General features: G+C 24.1%; 1 protein-coding gene across 1 annotated transcript in view; it reads left to right on the top strand.

Moving 5' to 3' along the window:
* The first annotated feature begins 24,223 nt into the window (after positions 1-24,223).
* Positions 24,224-25,391, top strand: part of LOC145845232 (uncharacterized) — a 38,999-nt gene continuing 37,831 nt past the window's right edge. The window contains exon 1 of the mRNA XM_082952654.1: positions 24,224-24,593. Within this exon, the coding sequence (XP_082808780.1) occupies positions 24,224-24,593 (370 nt within the window). The remainder of the gene's footprint in view (positions 24,594-25,391) is intronic.

The following is a 25,391-nucleotide window of genomic DNA, read 5'->3' as shown; positions in this document are numbered from 1 at the left end:
ATTCATTAAAAACTTTTATTCAAAACTTTAACTCACAGATAAAAAAAATAATTATGCCAAGCCTCATAATAAATAATGTTTGCATGTTTTTTTTTTGCTATTTCCTTTCAATAGGAATATAGTTCTGTAAAGTTCAAAAGTTCATTGTATATTAATTGTAGTTTTATTCTGACTAGTTTTAAAAAAAGTAATGAGTTCAATTTGAATAACTTTTTGAGAGGTTTCGAAATTTATCTACACAAAAAAGTACAAAAAAAGATTTTTGTTTGCTTATTTATGTACGTTTGTTTTATTTCGATAAATTAAATATAGTAGTAGAAATTGATATTATTTCAAAATAAACTCAGCAAACTTTTAATAAAAATTAAACTTTATATTACTACCGCCGTTAACACTTATGTTAAAAACTTTCTTGACAATTACTTTATACAAACATTTAAACTTGAAATATATGATTACAATACCAAAAGGTCAAGTAAGCACTTTACATATGTTTTGAATGTATCACTAGCTTAGACTATTAAAGAACTAATTCACACTATATTGAGAAGTTTTAAACTTATACTATCATTATGTGATTAAATATTGATTAAGATTAAGCATAAAGAAATAATTAAGTTTTGATTACTCGTTTAAACTTAGAAAAATAAAATGAACATAATCTGTATGAACTTATTTAAGTTTTCAACAGCTTAAACTATTTACAGGCACATCAGCTGTTTAAAATAAAGATAAGTTTGTTTGTGCAGCACTAGGCTGTAAAAATATTAAAAAAAAGAAATTCTGGTCAATTTTCAGAACACGCTTAACTTATATTCATAAACAGGTTGTTATTACTTGTGTTTTTTCTGCATACGTCACTACTTTACAAATTGGTTTATTTACGAAACTTCTAAAAAATAATAGATCATTAATTAATACAAATTCTTTTGAACCTTAGTTTACAGCTAAGTTTAATTAATGCATGTTGATATTTAATTAACATAAAAGTTTGTTGTAATTTACTAAAAACCAAAGTGTTCTTTTATACTATAATAACTATTTGTTTATCTTAAATTTTTAGTAAATTGCTTTAGCATAACTATTAGAAAAAATATAGTTAAAAGCTCACAAATATGTTTGTTTTTTTCTGAATTATACTAAACATTTTGACAATATCCTATTTTTAATTTAAAATAGTTAAACATTTACCATCACCTTAAAAAACGAAAATTATAAAAGCATTTAAGAAACTATATTTCATTTAAACCTTAAGCTTTTGAAAATATCAAGCTTAATCTGAATCATTTGAGATGAACATAGAAAAAATCTTAAACTTTTAATGATAGTTTTTAAAAGACATCAAAAACATTATCAACAAACTGAGAAAAAACAGTCTCATCTTATTAATACGGACTATTGCACAACTATAACATTAAACTTATTAACATTAACATGGTGGTAACTAGTTTTACGTTTTGAGGGTTTATGTTGACTATTTAGTATCAGTAGGTAACCTAAACAGTGAAAACAAATACGTAATAAAAGTATTGATTTATTGAATTTTAGTATCATTAAGAATTATTCAATGCAATAAAATGAGTTAGCATGAAGTTTGATTATGTTTGCATTGTATGACGAAGTAATAAAATGTGAAATGAATACTATATTTGTAATATTTTGAGTATACTTTGTTTGTATTTATATAAGGTACATTATTTGAATCTTTAATTATAATTATTCGGGCGCATCTAGTAGTTAAGATTAAATTATTAAAAAATTGCGCACTCAACCGTAAAATATGTTGAAACTATTTATTTATTTGAATTAAAATTTTTTTTTATAACATTTACAAACAATTTGCTAAAACTTGTGATGTTTTACTGCATACTCAGCTGAATAATAAGAAGCTTTTGTTACAAAAGATTTTTTTACTAAAATGTTTAAAAAACTAATTTGCTCGTAAATTTTGCTATTTGCTCACAAGCAAGTTTTGATAGGTGATATTCATTTAGTTAAGAGCTTAAAGACCACACTGTAACAAATTATAAGATTGCATTTGCTTTTATCTTGAAATAAGTATTAGCTCGTTTTGTATTTTTTCTCAAGTTACCTTTAGCATAACAGACTTAAGATATTCCATGCCATTTGAAATATCTTTACTTTAGCGAAACAGATTACAAATAAGTTTCGCAGGTAAGGATTTTAAATGGTTCTTACTAGTTTAGTTACGTCAAATTTTTTTGCTTTAATTGTAATTTTACAATTATTAGCAAGTTGAACGAACTAACGAAGGTATTCAAAAATTTATATATTTGAGATAAAACTTTAAAACTTTTAGGTTTTTAATTTAAAAAATTAGAAACAAATCGCACTTTGACGTAGGCAGCAAACGTTACAAGAAATACCTATAATTTATAAAAAAAAAAATTGTTGAAACCATCCTACTTAAGATAATTAAAATGCGAAGTTTAATGAAAAATTTTCGCACCAATTAACTAATTAACGTTATTGAATAAAAGTAGTAAAAGGTTTTGTTTTTATTCATGATATACATGTTGGCATATCATTATTTATAGTTACAGTAAAAAAAAAGGAATAAACTTCTTGTTGTTTTAATTTATTTGGTAGTAACAATAGATTAACCAATTATTTTCTACAATTAAGTTAGAATAATAAAAAATAAATGCAAAATAGTTATTTAACATTTATACTTAAATAAATATAATTTTTCAAAATCAAATGTGGAGTTTACTTTAGACAAATAAATTAAATAGTAGAACTGAGGTTTAGTATAGTATAACTATACATAGGTTTAGTATAGTATAAAAGTTTTCATCAAACTTTTGATAGCTTAAAAAGAGTAGTCAATAAAAAAAAGTAAAATGTTGTATAAAGTTTGATCTTAAGTTTATGTTTTATAAAAATAGCAATTACTATTGTCTCATTTGTGACGTAGATAGCAAAAATCGCAATTGTCAACAAACTTATTATGAATAACAACATAAAATTAAAATATAGGACATCTTCACAATGACATAAAACTTTAACGGCTTAGAGCCGCATAACTAAACTAATACTTATGGCTTAGAGCCTAATATTATTAAATAAAAATATTAGGAAGTTTCATTAAATAGTATTCTAAGCAAATCAAATAATTTTTTTATGGTAATTGAGCGTATTTTAATTTTTTGAATTAAAATCTTGAAGATCTATACGTGATATATAGCACAAAACGTTTAATTAATTAGCGTATACTTAAACTTTTTAGTAATATTGTTTTCTACTTTAGTTTTGATGGCGTATTTAGTGGGCGAAATGGTGCTATTCAAAAGTCGATCGGATTTAAAAAATCAAAAAGATAATTATCATTGATGCTTTAATGGTTTAATTCTATATAGTTAATGTTTGCGATCGTTTGTGGCTAACTTTTTGGCGTATTTTGATGCATTAATTAAGACGTTTGTCCTTTCGTTTGGGCTTGTTATTGAATAACTTAATGTTGGAAAAAAACATTTTTAAAATTATATTATACCTAAGAAATAAAACACATAGTTTAGAAGCCACATATTAAAAAATAAGTAGGCAAGTTAGAAAATTACAGTTGAAATTGAAACTGAAAAAGTTGTTCTATTAAGTTTGAACATATTTAACATATAGCAGCTAAGTCCTTAACTTAATACTTTTTGATTACAGTTAAATTGTATTCTAATAAGCTTCTATAAATAAATCTAGTAAATGGTAAAAAACAAGATACTTTTTGATTAAGTTTTAAACTTTTATTATTACGTGATTACAGTTACTTTAAATAACAGTCCAAGCAAACCCTTTAATTAAACTTAGATTTTGTGACTAAAATATAAAAATAAAATACTATATCTTTTTTAATGAGTAATTTTAATTTCTAGGAACTAAAGCACACTAGGTTTGTTTAAGTATAATGAATGATAGTAGTACAGCAAGCCGCAAGAAACTGTGTACTAGTTGCGTGGTATCATTACGTAAACACTTTGAATAATATTAATAAACAGTTTACTCTCACTTGTGTTATTAGTCTATTTACGTCACAATTTATAAAGATGTACTTATGTTACATAAATTGTAAATTGTAAGACTAATGCTTCTTCTAAGCTATATCTATTTAACTTCAAAAGCAAGCTGAGTTAGTGATTGTTTAAAACTTACTAAAAATTTGATAATAATTTCTAATACAAGACAGTACTATTTGTTTTTTTTTACTTCTGTAACTAACTTTACTTCTGTAATACTTACTTAGAGAATAAATGTTGTCTGTAGAAAATATTTTAATGCTTTTTGTTATTTTATTTTTTTAAATTGAATTTATTCAATTTGTACCTACATTCTAAATATTAACAAAAAGTACTTAAGTATTTTACTGAGCAAAGTTCTGATCTAAACTAATAAAAAATACGACATTCCATAAAAAAATAAAACTTATTTAAAATATGCAGTTTTAAAAACACATTATTTTTAATTTAAATATAAATTTATTTGTCATTACATGATACAATTTCTTCAAACTAACAGCCATAGAAGATACTTGATTTAAATTTTTACTATATTATTAAGTAATTAAAATGATGAAAACATTTTTTTTGTTTTATTTTTTCATGAGTTTAGATAAATATTAATACTAAAGACTTAGAGCACACAAATTATATTAATTCATCATTAATGATATTTTTCGTGGCGGCAATGAGCAGTAGAAAATTCTTTAAACACAGAATAAGTTTTTAGAAATCGTTCTAATATTATTATCTCAATACAGAGTGGTTTAAAGGTAGTAGGGAATACTAATGTATAAATGATTATTACAACATTCAAAAAAAAGCTTATATTTTTATTACAAGAACTAAAAACACACAAAGATACGTTATAGCTACATCACACTATACTAAAACTACAGTTAAACATAAATGATCATGAAAGACTAATAAATACCTTAGAACTTAAGTAAAAAAACATTAGTTCTTAAATCTTACATTCTAGCATCTAACTTTTAATGCACAACATTCTAGCACCACCAATTGCTGCCGAATGCTTCAAACTTTCAAAATTTTGTTTATCTTACATCAAAAACAAAGAAAACTTCTTTTTTGTAACGTGTTTATTAAAAAGAAATTAACTACTTCGAATACACGATGTTGTTTTGGAATAATGAGAAACTTGTTTTGAGAAAGATTATCATTGATTTCATTGTTACAAATTTTATAATTTATTTACACGCTTTGAAATTACAAAATGAAACGTTTATTTCGTTATTGAATCAATAAACAGTTCATTCTCACTTGTGTTATTTTTCTGCTTACGTCACAATTTAACGAGATGCACTTTATGTTTTAAATTTTTTTATAAATAGTGCGTATTCTAAACATTTTTTTCAACTCCAAAAAACAAGCTGAGTTTAGTTAGTGATGATTTTAAAGTTATTAAAAAACCGATGATAACTTCAGGTACAAGTTAAAACTAGTTGTGATTTTAAACTAACTTAACTATTTTGATAGTTATTAGGAACTATTCTTAGTGCTTTTTGTGTATTTTAAAATTTATTTATAAAAAATTAAGTTCATTCAAATAAAGCTAAATTCTTAGTATTTTGTATGTACGAAAGAAATTTCTCAAACAAGTAGACTAAATTTACAAAACTTACACTTCTTTTTTTTTGTGTTCCAAGTTTTCTTTAATAACTGATTTTTTTCAAAACAAAAAGTTATAAAAACTAGCATAAACAAAAACCAATCATTGAGAAAAGTGTTAAAGTCTTACATAAAAATTAAATAAAAATAATACTATCAAACTTTCAACTTTTCGTTTCTAAAAGCTAAAATGACTAAAATACTAAAGAAAAGTGTTAATCTAATTATATACATTGAAATTACTTAGTTTCCAAAATTAATTGTAACAGTTTCGTAGAAAAATAACTTATATTGTTTCTCTCATAGGTTGCCTTGAAAACTTCTGAATGTATTAATTTGTTCGTTTCCTTATCAACACTGAAGTATTAATTATGTACACTTTGTTGATTTTTTTTAAACTGCAGACGTTACGATATTCAAAGTAGTTAAAAGTAAAAGTATATAACAAAAATAAAGATTTGATTGCATTAAATGCTTGAATAGTTTTTTTTTATAGTAATACTATTGTTTCTATATATTTTTAAAGGGTCAGCAGTTTCAAATAAATTAAATGATTTAAAAATAAAATGATTTACATACTTCTAGACATAATGAAAGTTTTAAAACTTTCTTTTAGTATTAACTTATTTTTCATTTTGAATTTTTTTATACTAAGTAAAAATCGTATTCCACAAGATAAAAACTTCTAAATCAAGGTTTCTAAATTTTTCTGCGGTTTTGTACCGTAAAAGATTTTGACACCATATTTGTTACAAAACTTTAGAATCAGGCTTTAACAAATATAAAAATGTTTTTATAGTTTGTTGCTTTTTCATAAAACGTAACTAGCATTTTTTTTAAGTAATATATAATTTAGTTCTATATAACAATATTAACATATGCACAAAACAAAAATAAAAATCTTTAAATTAATATTCAAAACAGATTTTAGCACTAAAAAGTATGTTTGTATATTGTATAAACGCCTTAGCAACCTTGTTTTACTTTTCAGCTTATATAAAAATAACAATAATAATAACGTATTTAGCAAACAGACCAGAAATAAAACAAAACTGTTTATGTATAAAAACAAGGCGGCTAAAGATACTAAATATTCGCAAAACTCAAAATATGTTAAAACAATGCACTTTAAAAAAAAAAAAGTTGTTGGTTTGTCTTCATTGATGCATACAGTTCTGAGCTTGGAACTAATGAAAATTATAGAAGCATAAAAAAAATTATTTCAGTAACACCAGTAAATATTTAAGATCTAATTTAATTTAATTAATTTAAAAAGTGTCAAGTTTTCATCTTTATGTGTTACAAATATACTGTCTTCACAAATCATTTTATCAATTTAGCTTGCATTGTGTGATACTAGAATAAATATAAATACTTCTTGTATTTAAGTAAAGTATATTTCACTGCTTTTTAATGTTTATTTGGTCAGGCACAGGAAATGTCAAATTAAAATAAACGTTTCTAGGTGCTGCACTTAAACTTATAAATTTTGGACTTTACACGTTTTATCTATTAAAATTTTTCCTCTTCTTGTTGTTTTTGCTTTAAACATAATTTTTTAAGTTGACAGTTTTGCTAGTAACTTATTAAATATAAAATCATATTAATTTGTTTATCGATTAATATTTCACACTCTGGTTTTGATTGATGATAATCATTTGACTAAAAGATACTGTACTTTTAACTTTTAGATCACAATAAAAGTTCTGAGCTAAAATATTAACAAACTTTTGAAAAAAAACTGATTGTGTTAACTTTTATTTTTGTTAAAAATTAGATTGTTTCGTATCTGTCTTTGAAATATTTTCTGCTAAAATAATTAAAAGGTAAATGTTTAATTATTACATTTCGCTGAGAGCTTATTTTTAATGTAATTTAAAATATTAGCTGTTTTAGTAAAAATAACATGTGATTATTTTACTTAATTCATTTGTATTGAATAAGAAAATTAAATATCATAATTCGTGATTCTTAGAATTTTTTTTAAATAATGTTTGTTTAGTATACTTTAAACAAGTTTCTCTGAAAATAGTATTCAGCAACGGTGAAAATAAACTCAAAAAGAGAATAAAAGAGAATTTTGAATAGTATATGTTTGTAAACAAGTTTCACCCAAAGTACAGTTTAGTTTAATAATAAAAATAAAGTAAAACAACTGAAATTTATTGTAGTATTGAAGTTATAATACATTATTTTACAGCTATACCAGTGTATTTTATTAAAAATAGAAAAAGTATTTCGTCAAAGGCATGTTACTTACTGTTATTAGTTATGAACTAATTTTGATGGATAGTATAATAGTTGAAACAAAGTAAAATTTCATTAACATTAGTAAACATTAAAGAAAATGACACTTTTAGCTGTAATTGTTTTATATTTTTTAATACAGCTCTTTTATTTTTAGCGGTAACACTCTTAACCTGTAAACTTGAATTACGCTTATTTAATTATATAAATATAGAGAATTTTTTTTTAAATTTTAGTAGGTTACACAAGTTTTTATTATTTACTACACTTTGTTTATTTTATGTTTTTTTGAACTTAATTCATCATTAAACGTAATCTAACAAGTTCGAGTTTTTAAAAAGTTCAAGAACAGCAAATGTGTAATTTGAACAAGAATGTTATAATGGTGCGGCGACTAACCGTAAAAATATTTAAACCCAGCTGGACAGTATCAACTTTTTTATACTTATTCTTAGTCAATTTGTTTGAAGTTGTGTTTTAATTGTTGCATACGTCATCAATAAGGTACATAAAATACCTATTAATATTAAAATTATAATAATTTGTATATAGTTTTTTAATTCTTAGTTAACATTTAATCATTTACAATTATATAAGTTAGAACTAAAAATTTATTTCGATTATATAAACAACATAATTACTTAAAAGAAGCTTGTAACAAAGTTTAATTCTTGCACAAGTGAGAATCTTAATATATGATTGAAAAAATACTAGTTAATGACTAACTATTTTTCTAAGAACTTTAAAGCTATTTAGTAATTACAAACAACAAACAGTTCTAGTAAAAAATATTTTTTTAATTTATTCTATTAATCTTTATTTAGACAATATGTAAAAAGGTTCTAACATAAACAAACTTAGTCGTAAAACTTTTAATTTTACAAGTCTGATTATGGTGATTTGAAATAAAAAACAATCAAACTTTTTGAGCGCTTTTTTTATCGTTCAATAAACAATAAATATACAAAGCCTACGTCGTTTCACCCAAGATCTTCAGATCTGCAAAATTACAAATAAGACGATGAATAGCTAAATAAATAGTGCAAAACAATCAATGCAATCAAATTTATAAAATTTACAAAAATCAACAAGCCAATTTAATATTATTAATTGAACAAAAACTAATTTAATTAACAAAAATAAAATGTTTAAACAGCAGTCTTCATAGTTACAAGTATTGATATGATTTAAACAGTTTTAGATATAGCTTATAACAACACAAATCAAAAATGGCATTTAACAAACAAAAGTACGGTAAAAATTAACAAGAAAGAACAAAAATGACAGCTATTAATACGCTAAGCTTTAAAATGGAATCTTCTTAAAAAAGTGTAGACAATGTGAAAAAGTTCTTGTCTTTTATTTAAATTTCGTTTTTTTTTGTCAGTAAGTGCTATTTCAATTTTTACTAGGTAGCAGATTGAACCAGCAGGTTTTAACGGCTATAAAACTGTAAAAATACCTCAAATATTTACTAAAGTTTGATCTGTAGCCTCATTTGTTCATTATTAAAATAGAATTATTTTTAAATTAATTCAAGTAAAAACAACTACTACTTATAAGCACAAAGTGAGTTTCTTTTTAATTTTTAGATTGTCTTGTAAAGTTAACAAAGAATAAAGTATCAAGCTTATGTTAGATGATTTCTCATTATTACCATATCAACAGATATTTTTGTAAAGGTTCAAGAACAATTTACTATTTATAAAAAAAAAGTTACAAAAAAATGATTTTAATAAAGTTTTCAACTAATGTTTATTTATGATATGTGAGTGCAGCTATAAGCTGTAAAAATAAGGGATGAACCGTGCGGTTTAGTTTCTGAAACCTTTGTGTTTTTATTCATAAATAATTTACTTTTACTTGTTAGTTGTTTTGTATTATACGTCACTATCTAAAAAATTGAATATATATACATAAATATACATAAATTGAATATACATAAATTATTGACAACAAATACTAACGCAACAAAAAATTTTTATTTTGTATAATTTAAGCCAGTTAATATACGCCAATTTATTTTGCAAATCATAAAAAAAATTTTAAAGGTCAAATGACTGAGGTTCTAAAATTAATTATGATGATGTTTGTTTTAGTTAACTTTACTTTAGTGTTAACTCAGTAAGTTGAAATAAAAATTACCTGTACGAATCAAGATATACAAAATAAGTAAATTTTTATTAACCAATATAATTTTTGATTTAATCTTAATATTGATTGATGTATGATGTTAATAACAAATTATACTGTATCCTAATATTATTACACTAACATATGTTTCTGTCTGTTAACGAATTAACACACTACAACTGAGCTCTGTAAAACAATAAATACTGTAAGAAAAAAATAGAAGCTAAAGTACGTGTATACATGTTTTCATTAAATTAAAAATAAATGCTATAGATTTTTAGAGGTTAATCGTTATTAACAGATAAAATACTTAATGTTAAATCCGACTGTTATAAAATTATATAATTATTTGAAATTATCAAGTATAAATTAAACAAAATAAAACTAAAATACACAATAAAATAACAAATTATAGTATAAACTACTTACATGAACCAGAAAGAAGAACTATACTATATAGTCAGTGTAATAAAAGAAGGATACTGTATAACTTGTTGTTATTATACATTTCAGAAACTTTTTTCACTAGGATCTTTTGTAAACATACACTTAAATTTATTTCTTTTAGTAGTAATTTATGATATAAAAATATAAGTGCCTTTGCTAAAGTTATATTATTGTTCTATATATTTTTAAAATGTCATTATTTTTGTTATCTTCTTATTTTATTTTGAATTTTTCTAAAGTAAGTTAAAGCTGTATTTAACAAGACAAAACTAAAGCTTCTAAGTTTTTGAGCAGTTTTGTACCATTAAAACATTTTTAAACACAATAATTTAAATTTGGCGGTGATAAAAATCTTACAAATATTTTTTATATTTGTAATTTTTTGTTTTACGTAATTATCATTCGTAACTAGCATATGTGTTATTTAATTGTGCTTTATAAATATTGATATATGCACAAAAACTAAAAAACTAAAAAAAATAAAAAAAAACTACTTAATTCATTATTTTTCTGCATATTTAAGCACTTAAAACTGTGCTTCAGTATGAAATAAACTCAAAGATATATTTTTAGCTTTAAAGTTTTTTTTTGAAAAGTAAATTTTATATAATGACGTATTCAGCAAACAAACCAGAAACAAAACCAAACTGTTTATGTATAAATACAAGGTGGTCTAATATATTAAATATTCTGAACATTTAATATATATTTTTACGGCTTAGTGCCGCAATTTTGAAAAAAATAGTACTTAACAAAAAAAAGTTCTTGGTATATTTTCGTCGACGCATATAGTTCTAAGCCCGAAACTAATAAAAATTACAGAGTATATAAAAAACTAAATCTCAGTATAATCATTAACTGTTATAGATCTAATTTTTTATTTTCGTTTAAGTGTTAAATTTTCATATTTTTTGTTGTAACATTTAGGTGTGATAAGTTTCTTTACAAACTACGTAATCAATTTAGCTTAAAAATTATTAAACTATAATTCATAAACAAATACAACAGTCAAAAATTAAAAACTTCTTTACTGTATGAAAATCTTCTAAATTTAAAAAAAAAAAATAATATTTTTATAATGTTTTGTTCAGTTCTGAGCTTTAAATAAATAAGAAATAAAATTTTGCTATATCAGCAATTCTTCAAAAAATTTGTTGCCGACATTTCTAATAGAGACATTTTATAAAAATCTCTATTTCATCAAGTAAGAAAGGAACTGTATTAGAAAATAAACACTGTGTTTGTTCAAAATATTTCATTACTTCTAATGTTTATAAAAGGTTTATAAATTTATATTTTTAAAGTTACGCCTTAACAAACAAAAAAATTCTGAAACATAGTTAAGTGGTACAAAAAGTTCTGAAAACTCTAAGCTATTAAGTATAACACAACCTGATTAGTTTGTGACGTATGTAACAAAAGTCACGTATTAAAGTTTATTTCTAATAAATAAGAACATAACATCTTATATATATTTCTAAATCTGAAGCTTATCAATTTTATACGGTACTTTGCCGCAAAACTCTTTCATTAAAATCAATATTATCAATGCGTTTTATAATTACATTTTTGTTGTTATTCTTGACATATGTTAAACGTTTTTTATAGTTTTGCTTAAAACAATATGAACAGGTGTAAAAGTTCATGATTCTTTAAATTTGATTACTAGTAATTGCTGTTTAATGAGATAAACTAGGTCCAATATAAATAATAATTCAATTCAAAACGATAAATTAAAGTTGGTATGCTTCTAACAACATTCACTTGAACCTTAAATTATATTGTATTTGAAAATTTCTAAATTAAGTTAAAAGAATAAATTTATTTTAGTGTCTAAGTTTTTATACATTGTTTCATAGGTGTGTTTTTCATGCAAAACTAAAAAAGTAAACTGTTAGTTGTATGTTTTTGTGATTAGTTCTGACCTTATAAAAATCAAAGTATCATAGACCATAAAAACAATATTTCGTTTAAATTATTGATCAATAAAGAACAATATGCTTTTAGTTTAATGTTTAAAAGTTGTTATTACAACGGGATTACATTTACCTAATACAATCATTCGAAAAGTAATTAAACTCAAGCTGTTTTAAAAAATTACATAAAAAATAAGGTAACACTAGGTTTATTTTATGTTTTAATGTATTTGAATATTAATGTTATTAAGATGCAAAACTGTATGATATTAAAAAAAATAATGTAAAAGTGCGGCAATAAGCTGTTATAAATATATTTGGAAACATATACAACCATTCCAAATGTAAAACTTTCTGTTACTATGTATAATAAATTTTGCTTTTACAAGTTGTTTTCTCTACTTACGTCACTACTTGATTAGAGATTTTACTTTTAAGTTATAAATTAAAAATGATTGGTGTAAAATTTAGGTAAGTATAAATTGTAAGTTTTACATTCAAGTTCTCCAGAAAACTAAAATTTTTTTTAGTTTGTAGTTCAGAATTTAGACTGCGTTTGAAGTTTTAGAAACAGAAAGAAAAAAATGTTTTTAAAAGGAATCTATAAATTATTTCAAAGAAAAAGATTGAGTTTGAAAGTAAAGACTGCGACTATGTTCACAGTTTACCTTAATTAATAATTTGGTAATAAGTGTAAATTATTATTTCTTATTTGAAACCAAACTGAATTTTAGTTTTTGTTTTAATTGATTAATTACGTTCGCGTATAATAAAAACTACAACTGTTATAATTAAATTTTGATCAATAAAAAAAAATTTAATAATGAAAAACAATAATTTGATGCGACTTTAAGCCGATAAAATAATTTTTCAAAGTTAGCAACCATATAATTATAAATGTAGTTTATCTTAAACAACTATTACGTGATGCTTTTTGTTGGAAACGTCATAACAAAATACTTTTCTATAGTGACATACGCAAATTTATTTTGCATCACAAGAACAAATATTTAAAGGTCAAATGACTGAGATTCTAAAATTAATTATGATAATGTTTGTTTCATTTTAGTTAAGTGTTAACTCAGTAAGTTGAAATAAAATAGATCTGGACGATTCAGGATATACATAAGAAGTAAAAGTTTATAAACAAATATAATTTTTGATTTTATCTTAATATTTATTAACTTATGATATAATAACAAATTATACAGTATCCTTCTATTATTACACTTACATATGTTTCTGTCAGTTCACGAATTAATACACTTCGACTGAGCTCTGTATAAAGATAAATACGGTAAGAAAAAAATAGAAGCTAAAGTAGAAGTATACATGTTTTCATTAAAATAAAAATAATTGCTATAGATTTATAGAGGTTAATCGTTATTAACAGGTAAAATACTTAATATTAAATCCGACTGTTATAAAATTATGAAATACTTGAAATTATCAAGTATAAATTAAACAAAGTAAATTAAAATACACAATAAAATAACAAATCATAGTATAAACTACTTACATGAAATGGAAAGAAGAAATATACCATATAATCAGTGTAATAAAAGAAGGATACTGTATAACAAATAATTATTATATGTTCCAGAAAAATTTTTCACTAGGATCTTTTGTAAACATACACTTAAATTTATTTCTTTTAGTAGTGATTTATGATATGAAAATATAAGTGCCTGTGCTAAAGTTATATTATTGTTCTATATATTTTTAAAACGTCATTATTTTTGTTAACTTTTTATTTTATTTTGAATTTTTCTATAGTAAGTTAAAGCTGTATTCATCAAGACAAAAACTTTTTCACTAAAGCTTCTAAGTTTTTGAGCAGTTTTGTACCGTTAAAACATTTTTAAACACAATAATTTTAATTTGGCGGTGATAAAAGTCTTACAAATATATTTTTATATTTGTAATTTTTTGTTTTACGTAATTAGCATTCGTAACTAGCATATGTGTTATTTAATTGTGCTCTATAAATATTGATATATGCAAAAAACTAAAAAACTAAAAAAAATAAAAAAAAACTACTTAATTCATTATTTTTCTTCATATTTAAACACTTAAAACTGTGTTTCAATATGAAATGAACTCAAAGATATTTTTTTAGCTTTAAAGTTTTTTTTGAACAATAAATTTTATGTAATGACGTATTCAGCAAACAAACCAGAAACAAGACCAAACTGTTTATGTATAAAAACATGGTGGTCTAATATACTAAATATACGGGACACTTGATACATTTTTACAGCTTAGCACCGCAAGTTTGAAAAAAAATATAGTAATTAACAAAAAAAAGGTTATTTGTATATTTTCGTCGACGCATATAGTTCTAAGCCCGAAACTAATAAAACTTACTGAGTATACAAAAAACTAAATCTCAGTATAGTCGTTAACTATTATAAATTTAATTTTTTTAATTTCGTTAGTTTGTTAAATTTTATCATTTTTGTTGTAACATTTAGGTGTGATAAGTGTCTTTACAACCTACTTATCAATTTAGCTTAAAAATTATTAAACTATAATTCTTAAACAAATACAACAATCAAGAAATAAAAACTTCTTGACTGTCTGAAAAGCTTCTAAATTTTAAAAGATATATATAGTTCTTTTTTTAATGCTTTGTACAGTTCTGAGCTTTGAAAAAATAAGAAATTGAATTTTTATTATATTAGCAATTCTTCAAAACATTTTGCTGACATTTCTAATAGAGACATTTCATAAACATCTCTATTACATCAAGAAAGAAAGGAACTGTATTAGAAAACAAACACTGTGTTCGTCCAAACTGTTTCATTACTTCTAATGTTTATAAAGTATTTATAAATTTATACTTATATACGCCTGAACAAACAAAAAAGTTCTGAAACATAGTTAAGTGGTAAAAAAAGTTCTGAAACTCTAAGCTATTAAGTATAACACAACCTGATTAGTTTGTGACGTATGTAACAAAAGTCACGTATTAAAGTTTATTTCTAATAAATAAGAACATAACATCTTATATATATTTCTAAATCTGAAGCTTATCAATTTTATACGGTACTTTGCCGCAAAACTCTTTCATTAAAATCAATATTATCAATGCGTTTTATAATTACATTTTTGTTGTTATTCTTGACATATGTTAAACGTTTTTTATAGTTTTGCTTAAAACAATATGAACAGGTGTAAAAGTTCATGATTCTTTAAATTTGATTACTAGTAATTGCTGTTTAATGAGATAAACTAGGTCCAATATAAATAATAATTCAATTCAAAACGATAAATTAAAGTTGGTATGCTTCTAACAACATTCACTTGAACTTTAAATTATATTGTATTTGAAAATTTCTAAATTAAGTTAAAAGAATAAATTTATTTTAGTGTCTAAGTTTTTATACATTGTTTCATAGGTGTGTTTTTCATGCAAAACTAAAATAGTAAACTGTTAATTGTATGCTTTTGTGATTAGTTCTGACGTTATAAAAATCAAAGTATCATAGACGATAAAAACAATATTTCGTTTAAATTATTGAGCAATAAAGAACAACATGCTTTTTAATTAATGTTTAAAAGTTGTTATTACAACGTGATTACATTTACTTAATACAATCATCCTAAAAATAATTAAACTCGAGCTATTTTAAAAAATCACATAAAAATAAGGTAAAACTAGGTTTATTTTATGTTTTAATATATTTGAATATTAATGTTATTAAGATGCATAAACTGTATGATATTAAAAAGAATAATGTAAAAGTGCGGCAATAAGCTCATAAACATATATTTGGAAACATATAAAACCATTCCAAATGTAAAACTTTCTGTTACTATATATAATAAATTTTGGTTTTACAAGTTGTTTTCTCTATTTACGTCACTACTTGGTTAGAGTTTTTACTTTTAATTTATAAATTAAAAATGATTGGTTTAAAATTTAGGTAAGTATAAATTGTAAGTTTTACTTTTAAGTTCTCAAGAAAACTAAAAATTTTTTTTAGTTTGTAGTTTAGAATTTAGACTGCGTTTGAAATTTTAGATACAGAAAGAAAAAAAATGTTTTTAAAAGGATTCTATAAATTATTTCAAATAAAAAGACTGAGTTTAAAAGTAAAGACTGCGACTATGTTCACAGTTTACCTTAATTAATAATTTGGTATTAAGTGTAAATTATTATTTCTTATTTGTAAACCAAACTGAATTTTATTTTTTGTTTTAATAGATTAATTACGTTCGCGTATAATAAAAACTATAATTGTTATTATTATATTTTGATCAATAAAAAAAAAATTATTACTGAAAAACAATAATTTGATGCGACTTTAAGCCGATAAAATAGTTTTTCAAAATTAGCAACCATATTATTATAAATGTAGTTTATCTTAAACAACTATTATGTGCTGCTTTTTGCTGCATACGTCATAACAAAATACTTTTCTTACAAAAATTTAAAATAATAAAACGATACTAATTAGCTTATTGTTTTTAGCTTACCTCTTGACATGAAAGTTATTTTTCTGTTTTAAAATACTGTGGTTAAAAGCTTCACAAAATGCAACTTTACTGTATCTCAATAAACTTTTATTCTATGATAACTTTTATTTTTTTTTTATCGTTTCTTAAACTACTTTAGCTTAATTAGTTTGAAAGTAAATATTTAAATTTGGCAACAACTATCCATTAAATTTACTTAGTATTTTAGTTACTTCTAATTTTTGTAAACTAAAAAAATAGTAAAGTAATTTGGAAACTCTTAGCTGTTATAAATAACATAATATGAGTTATTTGTGACGTAGGTAGTAAAATGACAAGTCAAAATTTACATATTTTGGATAACAACTAAACTTTATTTAACATCTAGTACATAATAGTGCACAGTGCTACAAAAATATCAATTAAATCAATATAATAAATTTTAATGAAAAAATTTTGTTATTGTTCTTAAAGTATGTTAATGTATTTTTAATACTGTTTCACAACGAAAAAAAGAGCAGCTATAAAAATTTTTTGATTCTTTAAACTTGATAAGGAGTAACTGATTTTTATGCAAAAAAAAAACTAAATGTATAAAATTAATATTAAATAAAGATGGAATTATAACAAAACATTTAAGTATTAATTTTATTTATAAAACGTTCACCTGAAGCTTAAAAATATTGTTGAGTTTAATAGTTTTAGATAGAGACATAAATATAAATATTTAATTTAAATAATACAACTGAAAGCTATTTTACTACTGAAGCTATTATAAACTGCTTGATAGCTAAATAAATGTATTTTATTAAAAATGGAAAAGTATATTGCTATTCTCATATAACTGTATTTATTTTGGTGCTCATATAGAAAAAAAAGTGTGTAGCTTATAAAAACAGGTAGTTTACAAAAACATTAAGCAATTAAAAATGATTACTTTATAAGTCTATTAGAAATTTTTATTTTAATGTTAGTACACTAACTTGAAATGCCAATCTTAGAAAACACTTTAATAAACTTAATTATGGTACTAATTACAAAAAATAGGCGAAAACTGATTTATTTTAATGTTTTAATATAGTTCACTGTTTTTATAATTACTTTGGTCAGATACATCATTTGTATATTAGCAAGAATTTTATCAAAGTGCGGCAATTTGCCGTAAAAATATTTGAAAACAAAGAAAAATAACAACACTTCCAAAAGCTTTTTGTTTATATACAAAGTCAATTTACTTTTTCTTTATGTTACTTATATTTACGTCATAACCATAATATACACTTTTATTTTAAAATTATAAAAAATTAAACAACTCTAATTTGTCTTCCAAAGTAGTTATAGATCTTTAAAATAACAACTTTCTAAAAATAATTGAATATGTGTTAATTTTGTGAACAGAAAGTAATCAATTAAAAATACTTTTTTAAATTAAAGCTTTTTAACTGTAGCAGTCTTTTTGATAACTTATATAATTCTGTTCAAAAATGAATATGTTTTCTACTTATCGTCTTATAATAATTTAACAGTGGAAAATAGTAAAAAATTAGAAGCTAAGGTTAAAGTATTAAAATAAACAACATATTTTAATTGTCAAAATATAAAGTTCCCTATTATACAGATTTTTTAACAATAATAAATCAAGTTGGAAAATAAAACTGACTTTTAAGAATCTTTTTAGTGAAGTAGTTAAAATCATTTCAAATAGAGACCTCGAATCTATACTCTTTTAAAGTCAAAAATTGTTTTTTTTTTTGTAATAAAAACGTCAATAGTTTACAAGGTTTTTTTACTTATACAGATTAAACAAATAATAACAAAAATATGTCAAACAAATATCTTTTAAACAAATATTTTATTTACTATGCTGTAAAAGATTTTAGTGTAATGTAAAACAACAAATATAAACTACAAAATTAACCAAGTCAAAATAAAGTAATTAGTAGTTTTAAAGCATAAACCATTCAATAAATACAGTACACTTCCGCTTGAATTTGGACTTTGAACAAAATCAAAAAGTGCGAACTCAAGAGGAGGTCTAACGTAATTAGTATTCATTAGGCATTAAGCAAACCTGTTGTAGAATAAATAACTTAATAAAACTGTTATTATAATAAGACTATTTAAATACAACACAAACCAGCTTAGCTAAGAAATCTTTTGAAAAATCAACTAAAGTTGAAGACCTTACAGAAAATAATGTTAAGGATGAGCATCATGATTGTTATATCTATATATCTTCATATCTAGATTGTATATTTTGCTCAAGATGTTGACAACTGAACTAAAAGCTTTCTCAACAACATAGCTTGAAGAAAAATCTACAAACACAATCTAACTTCCTTTCAAAAGATTGGATATTTTTGCCTTAGTTTTTGTTGAATCCAAAAACTTTCATATCGTTTTTTGAAAAAAAATACTTTAAGTTCAAGGTCAGTTTGTAAGACTGAGAAAGTTTTTTGTAAGTCAACGTTTACTTTAAAAAGATATGCTTCGAAGGATGCCATAGTCAACTTTGGGACATTTAATTGAAAAACGTCAGTAAACTGTTTATCAATATCACATTTAAGCTGTTCCAGATGAGATGAAAACACTTCTACTTCACCTTCACTTGTTTGAAGTTTTAAGATTTCCAAACTTGCAAACTATGAAAACTGATTCTTTTTGAAATGTTTTCTATACAGTTCAAGTTGGTTTCCGAAACTGGTTATCTTACTATTGACTTTTACAAGATTCAAGTTTTTAACTTAAAAGGTTTTGTTCAGATTTTTGATCTTACTAAATAAGTCTGACATGTAAGCAATATCTAATTTTCTTTTATCAAGATTGTCTACCAATACCTTATCCTTTGCATAAAAAAATAAAAAAAACAGCCAAAAACTTTCTAAACAGTTTCCTTTAGATAACCATTTCACTTCTGTATACATTATCAACTTATTGAAAACCTCATCATTTTCATTGCACAACTGCTAAACAGACGACATAGTAAAACATGCCTTTTTATATTGTTGGCAGCTTTTATCATACAGTTTAATAAGTCATTCAAACAGACGCTCAAATTTTTTTCAACTAAATGTTGACAATGTATATCGCAATGGATAGTAATTACATCAGGGTTTAACTCTCTGTAATATGTGATTAATTCACGATACTTTCCTATTATAGACGGAGCACCATCTGTTTCAATTCCAATAAGATGTTTTGAAATTATTTCATTTACTTAAAAACATTTTTTAATTTTTCATACACAAACCTTCCTGTGCTATGCGTTTACACTAGCTAGGATAACGCTAGTTCTTCGTATGTTGTTTCATCAACTATTAAACGCACGCAAACAAGAAAAAGACATTTATTTTTGGAAAAGTGGACTCGTCAACCTGCATCGAAAAAAATTATTGCACATCATTCGAACTAATTTTTATTCAACATGTTCTGAAATTTCATCTATACGTCTTTTTACAGTGTTGTTGCTTTTAGGAATAGAACGTAAAACATTACTGGTGTTTTTATAATAAATGACGTTTTCCAGAACTGTTCTTAAGACAGGAATAAACGTATTTTCCCCTATGGTGTGAGGCAGTTCTTGTTTAACAACTATGCAAGAAAGATATAAGAAGCTAATTGTCTATCTTCCGTAATTTGTGTAGATTTCTTAAACATGCTTGTGATTTTAAACTGTTTTATTTTCTCATCTCGACGTTTTCTGAAAAACTCTACATTCTTATCTACATGTTTATAATAAAATCTATACTTTATGTAAACAAAATGGACTTTTTTTGTTAAAGTTTTGTCTCAGGGTCAAATATTTAATGACAAGCTAAATTTAGTAAATAACAAGGTAGAAAATAAAAAGGTTATGACTGCCAAAAATTATAAAATCGCCCCCCATACGCCCCCTTACTAGTTATCGCCCCCCCCCCCCCCCTTTCGCCCCTTTACTAAAATTCGCCCACCGATTACTAAAATCGCCCCCAGGGGAATCACCCACTTTGGGAAACCCTGAACTATATGCTTGTAATAACTGTGAAAACTTTAAATTTTGCTTGAATGCTTTGTATAAAAAATTTTATTTTTCAGAAAATAGTACCTAACTAAAAACTTTTTAAAAGCATGTATAAAACAAATATTATGAAGAAACTTAAGACCTAAGTTTGAAGTGTAGTTTTTTGAATCTGGGGCACAAATAGAAGAGTTTGTATCGTTTATTTAAGTTATCCTTTCTTTCGGCTTTGACAACAGCGACTTTTTACAGTACTGCAAATACTTTGTTGGTTATTGATTTTGCCAATATGGTAGATTATTTCCCAGTATATTAAACAATAAATGTTGTTTACAACTTTATACAAAAATATAATATAAAATAAACTAGGAAATAATCAAATAGTTTAAATAACGAAACTGTGGTCATCTCAATAAAACTTGAATAACGCAACACTTTTTTATTCCTACTTAAACTTTTGTGGTACAAAACTGAACGTTCTTTGCTAAAGAAAATACAGTTTTCGTTTTAGGTGACAATTAAAATTTAATAAAACTAGATTCTAGATAAACAAAAGAAATGCTCATTCATATTGTAAAACATGTGTTGTATAACTTTAACATACACTAGTTTTCTACTTGCTTTTTATGTATTTAGATAAAACATTAACTTAAAAATATAAAACTTGTTGTAAACATAAGATTTAATTAATCATTGTAGAGTTTTAAATAAGAAGAAACATATATCTATAATTGATTATAACAAGAGTTTCTTTTTAAGTGCTACCTTTATAATAAATTAACAAATAATTTCTAAAAGTCAATAAAAAAGTTTAAATTCAGATTTTGAATCATTAATGTTTTATAAATTAAGTTTTAGTACTAATATACTGTTTTCATGTTGTTCTTTTATATAACAAATTACCATTAGATCTAAATGACACTAAAATAATCAAATTTTAGAATATTAGGTAAGGCTTTATACCGTTGCAGTATTTGGAGTATTTAAGTTTACAAAAACAGGCTAATAATCTTTAATTAGAAATGTTTAAAATGAAAACTTTTACAAATAGTATTTAAACCTACTATTTTACAACCTATTAAGTGAACCTGTTATTTTACATGTAGTAAATCTATGTGAAAATGTATTTATAGCAATCATAACTAATCATTAAAACTTGTCTAATACTTACAAATGTACTAAAAATGTTTATCATATAAAAGAAACAAGATTTATGTAAAAATGTTGATATGGTTGCAACTGACATCTAGTAATCTGAAAGGCCACGCGCATGCTACAGAAGTTTGTTCTCGCATTTGTTGCACGCTGAATTTTGATAGGAAAAGATTTTTTTTAGCTGCTATATTATAATTAATGAAAAACTCATTGTGTGCTTTTCTGCTATAATGTTATATAGCACAGTTTCGAAAATTCACTTTAATAAATATCACAAATAAAAAAGATAATTTGATTACTTTATTACCATGAAATTACTTTTATTCAGAGTATTATTATAATTGTTAACTGCTCGACTGCTCATCGTAAAACTTACGTCTTCTCTAACATCAACAAATAACTATTTCTCGATCTGTTTTAGTTAAAAAGATTGTGAATAAAATGTATTTTGTATTTGTTTAATGTTTTTAACAAAAAAAAATTACTCATAAACTTTTATTAACATTAAGTTTAATACTTTTATACAAAAACTGTTTTTGTAACTATGTGGTAAAGTAATAAAAATAAAAGGAATATTTTATTTGGTTTTTTTATAAGTTTTGATAGTTCTTTATACTAAAGAGTTAAAGCACACAAGTTATATTAAATTATCAAAAATGATAATTGTTTGGGCGGCAACCAGCATTAAAAAACTTTAAACAAAGTATACAACATTTGAAATCTCTCTAATAGTATTAATAAACATTTTGTTTTACTTCAATTATTTTTCTGCTTACGTCACAATCTAACAAGACGTACTTTATGTTATAAATTTTTTTTATAAGAATGTAGAGCGAATTTTAGATAATTTAATAAACTCCAAAGAGCAAGCTGAGTTTTAGTTAGTAATGATTCTAAGGATCTTAAAAACTCGTAGTAAGCTTTTGATAAAAGTTTTAACTAGTTGTGCTTTTTAACTAGCTTCATTACTGTGATAGCTATTGAAAACTAATAAATTGTCTACAAAACTACTGTTAATGCTTTTTGTGTACATTAAAATTATTTCAAAATTTTAAGCTTATTTAAATTAACCTAAAGTTTAATTTTTGTAGGCACGAATAAAATTTCGAAAACAGTTAGACCAAATTTTAAAAAATTACACTTATTTTTTTTGTGTTCCTAAGTTTTCTTTGATAACTAGTACTATATAAAACAAAAAGTAATAAGATTTAGCCTAAATAAACCAATTATTGAGAAAAGTGTTAAAGTCATTCTTATATATAAACTAAATAAAAACAATACTATAAAATTTTCAACTTTTTGTTTCGAAAATTCATAGTGACTAAAACATTAAAAAAAAGTGTTAATCTAAATCAGGGGCCGGCGCGAAGGGTAAATCTGCCGCCCGCGAGCTCGTTTTTTTTTTTGAATGGAATGTGGCCCGCGGAGGAAAATTTTGTAAATGTGCCTGTAAATGTGGCCCGCTGAGCGGAAACAAATTTAATTAAATTTAATTTGTTTTTTGTGTTTAATTTTATTAATTTCCTTTAAAGTCCCTATTTAACATTTAAAATCAATTAAAAAATCTTTACAGTATCAGCTTAAAAATGTAAAAAAGACAGATTAGCATTCTACTAGGTTTTTTTCTTAGTTTCATCATAACTTCCTTCTTACAACAGCAAGTTTAGATTTTTTTCACATGTTTTTTATACTTAAGTTTCTTTTATAGATGTTTTATTACTAAAAGTTATATTTGAGTTTGCACAAAAACATTTAAAACAACATATTAGTAAGAAAAGGTTTATTTTATTTAGTTTTTGAAGAGCTTTTTTCCGGTGCATAACTTACTAAAAATATATAACAGAACACATTTCATTTTAAATTTATTTAAGTACTTTCAAATAGGCCTCGTCAGAAATTGTTTCCTATTGAATTTGAATGAATACAAATTGAAATAAAATTATACTGAAGTTTAAAGTTTTAAGATATAAAATGACGTAATAATCAAAAGTTAAAATTAAGTAAGTGCTAATGTTAAACAAATTTGGTATACTAATAAAACTCGGTAGAACTAAAACAATCTAAATAAAAAGCTACAGATACATGAGAGGACTTTTAAAGTTTAGTTTTGATGGTAAAATGTATAAACAAATAGATGGGGTTGCAATGGGTTCACCTTTAGGTCCTATCTTGGCTAATATTTTTGTTGGTTACCTAGAAAGTAAGTCTTTTTGAACTGTAAAAGTCCTCTCATGTATCTTCGATACGTAGATGACACTTTTGTTATGTTTGAAAATAGACAAGAGAGCTCCAGTTTTCTTAATGGTCTTAATAATCTTCACAAAAATCTCAGTTTTACAAAAGAAGAAGAACACAACAACTCGTTAAACTTTTTAGATGTTTGTGTCCAACGATCAGTTGAGGGGGAACTTTTAACAAAAATTCATCGTAAATTAAATTCAGAAGCATTATATGTTCCGTGGGCATCTTTTGGTCCAGTCAAGCAGAAGTTAGGAGTTTTATCGGGTATGGTGAAGCGTTTCACCAGACTTTGTTCTCCTTGCTTTCTTGAAGGCGAGTTGAAAACACTTCAAAACACTTTCCTTTCGCTTGGTTATCCAGGTAACTTAGTTTCGAAAGTTATAACAAGAGCTAGAAGTTCAACAGCTTTAAAAATGATTGGCCCTCAGAAGTGTCCAGTATACTTAAAACTTCCTTACCTTGGAAATATTTCTGAGAGGTTTTCTAAGAAAATTTCTGAGGAAATAAGCCAAGTTTTCAGCTCTGTTCATTTAAGAACAGTTTTGTATACTGATCGACCTCTGAGTGGAATTTACAAAGATGTTTCTCCCACCCATGAAAAAAGTAACATCATCTATAAATTTAGTTGTCACTGTGGTAGTGACTACGTGGGAAAAACATCTCAAAGGTTTCATGTAAGAATCGATCAACATGTTCCGAAAGTTTTGAAAAAGTGGTTTGATGGCCGTTCTGAGAAACCAACTAAAAAATACTTCTCGGCGATTGGGCAGCATTTGTTGGACAATCCTGAGTGTGTTAAAAATTATAAAAAGGACAATTTTTCAGTCTTAGTGAGAGCGGAGAACTCTTTCCAATTGCATATTCTGGAAGCTTTATGTATTCAATCTTTAAAGCCCAGTTTATGCAAGCAGAAAAAGTTTGTTTACCAAACTAGACTTTTTAAATCCTTATATTAGTAATTTTAACGTAATTAGTTTCTTGTTTAACTTTATTTTTAAGCATAGTTTTAATTTAAAATTTTTTTTTGCTTTTTATTTAGATTGTTTTAGTTCTACCGAGTTTTATTAGTATACCAAATTTGTTTAACATTAGCACTTACTTAATTTTAACTTTTGATTATTACGTCATTTTATATCTTAAAACTTTAAACTTCAGTAT

The sequence above is a fragment of the Thalia democratica genome, chromosome 9 (genome assembly GCF_965202585.1).
Source record: "Thalia democratica chromosome 9, ktThaDemo2.hap1.1, whole genome shotgun sequence".
Lineage (NCBI taxonomy): Eukaryota > Metazoa > Chordata > Thaliacea > Salpida > Salpidae > Thalia > Thalia democratica.
The sequence above is the reverse complement of the archived record's forward strand: the minus strand, read 5'-3'. Positions and strand labels throughout refer to the sequence as shown.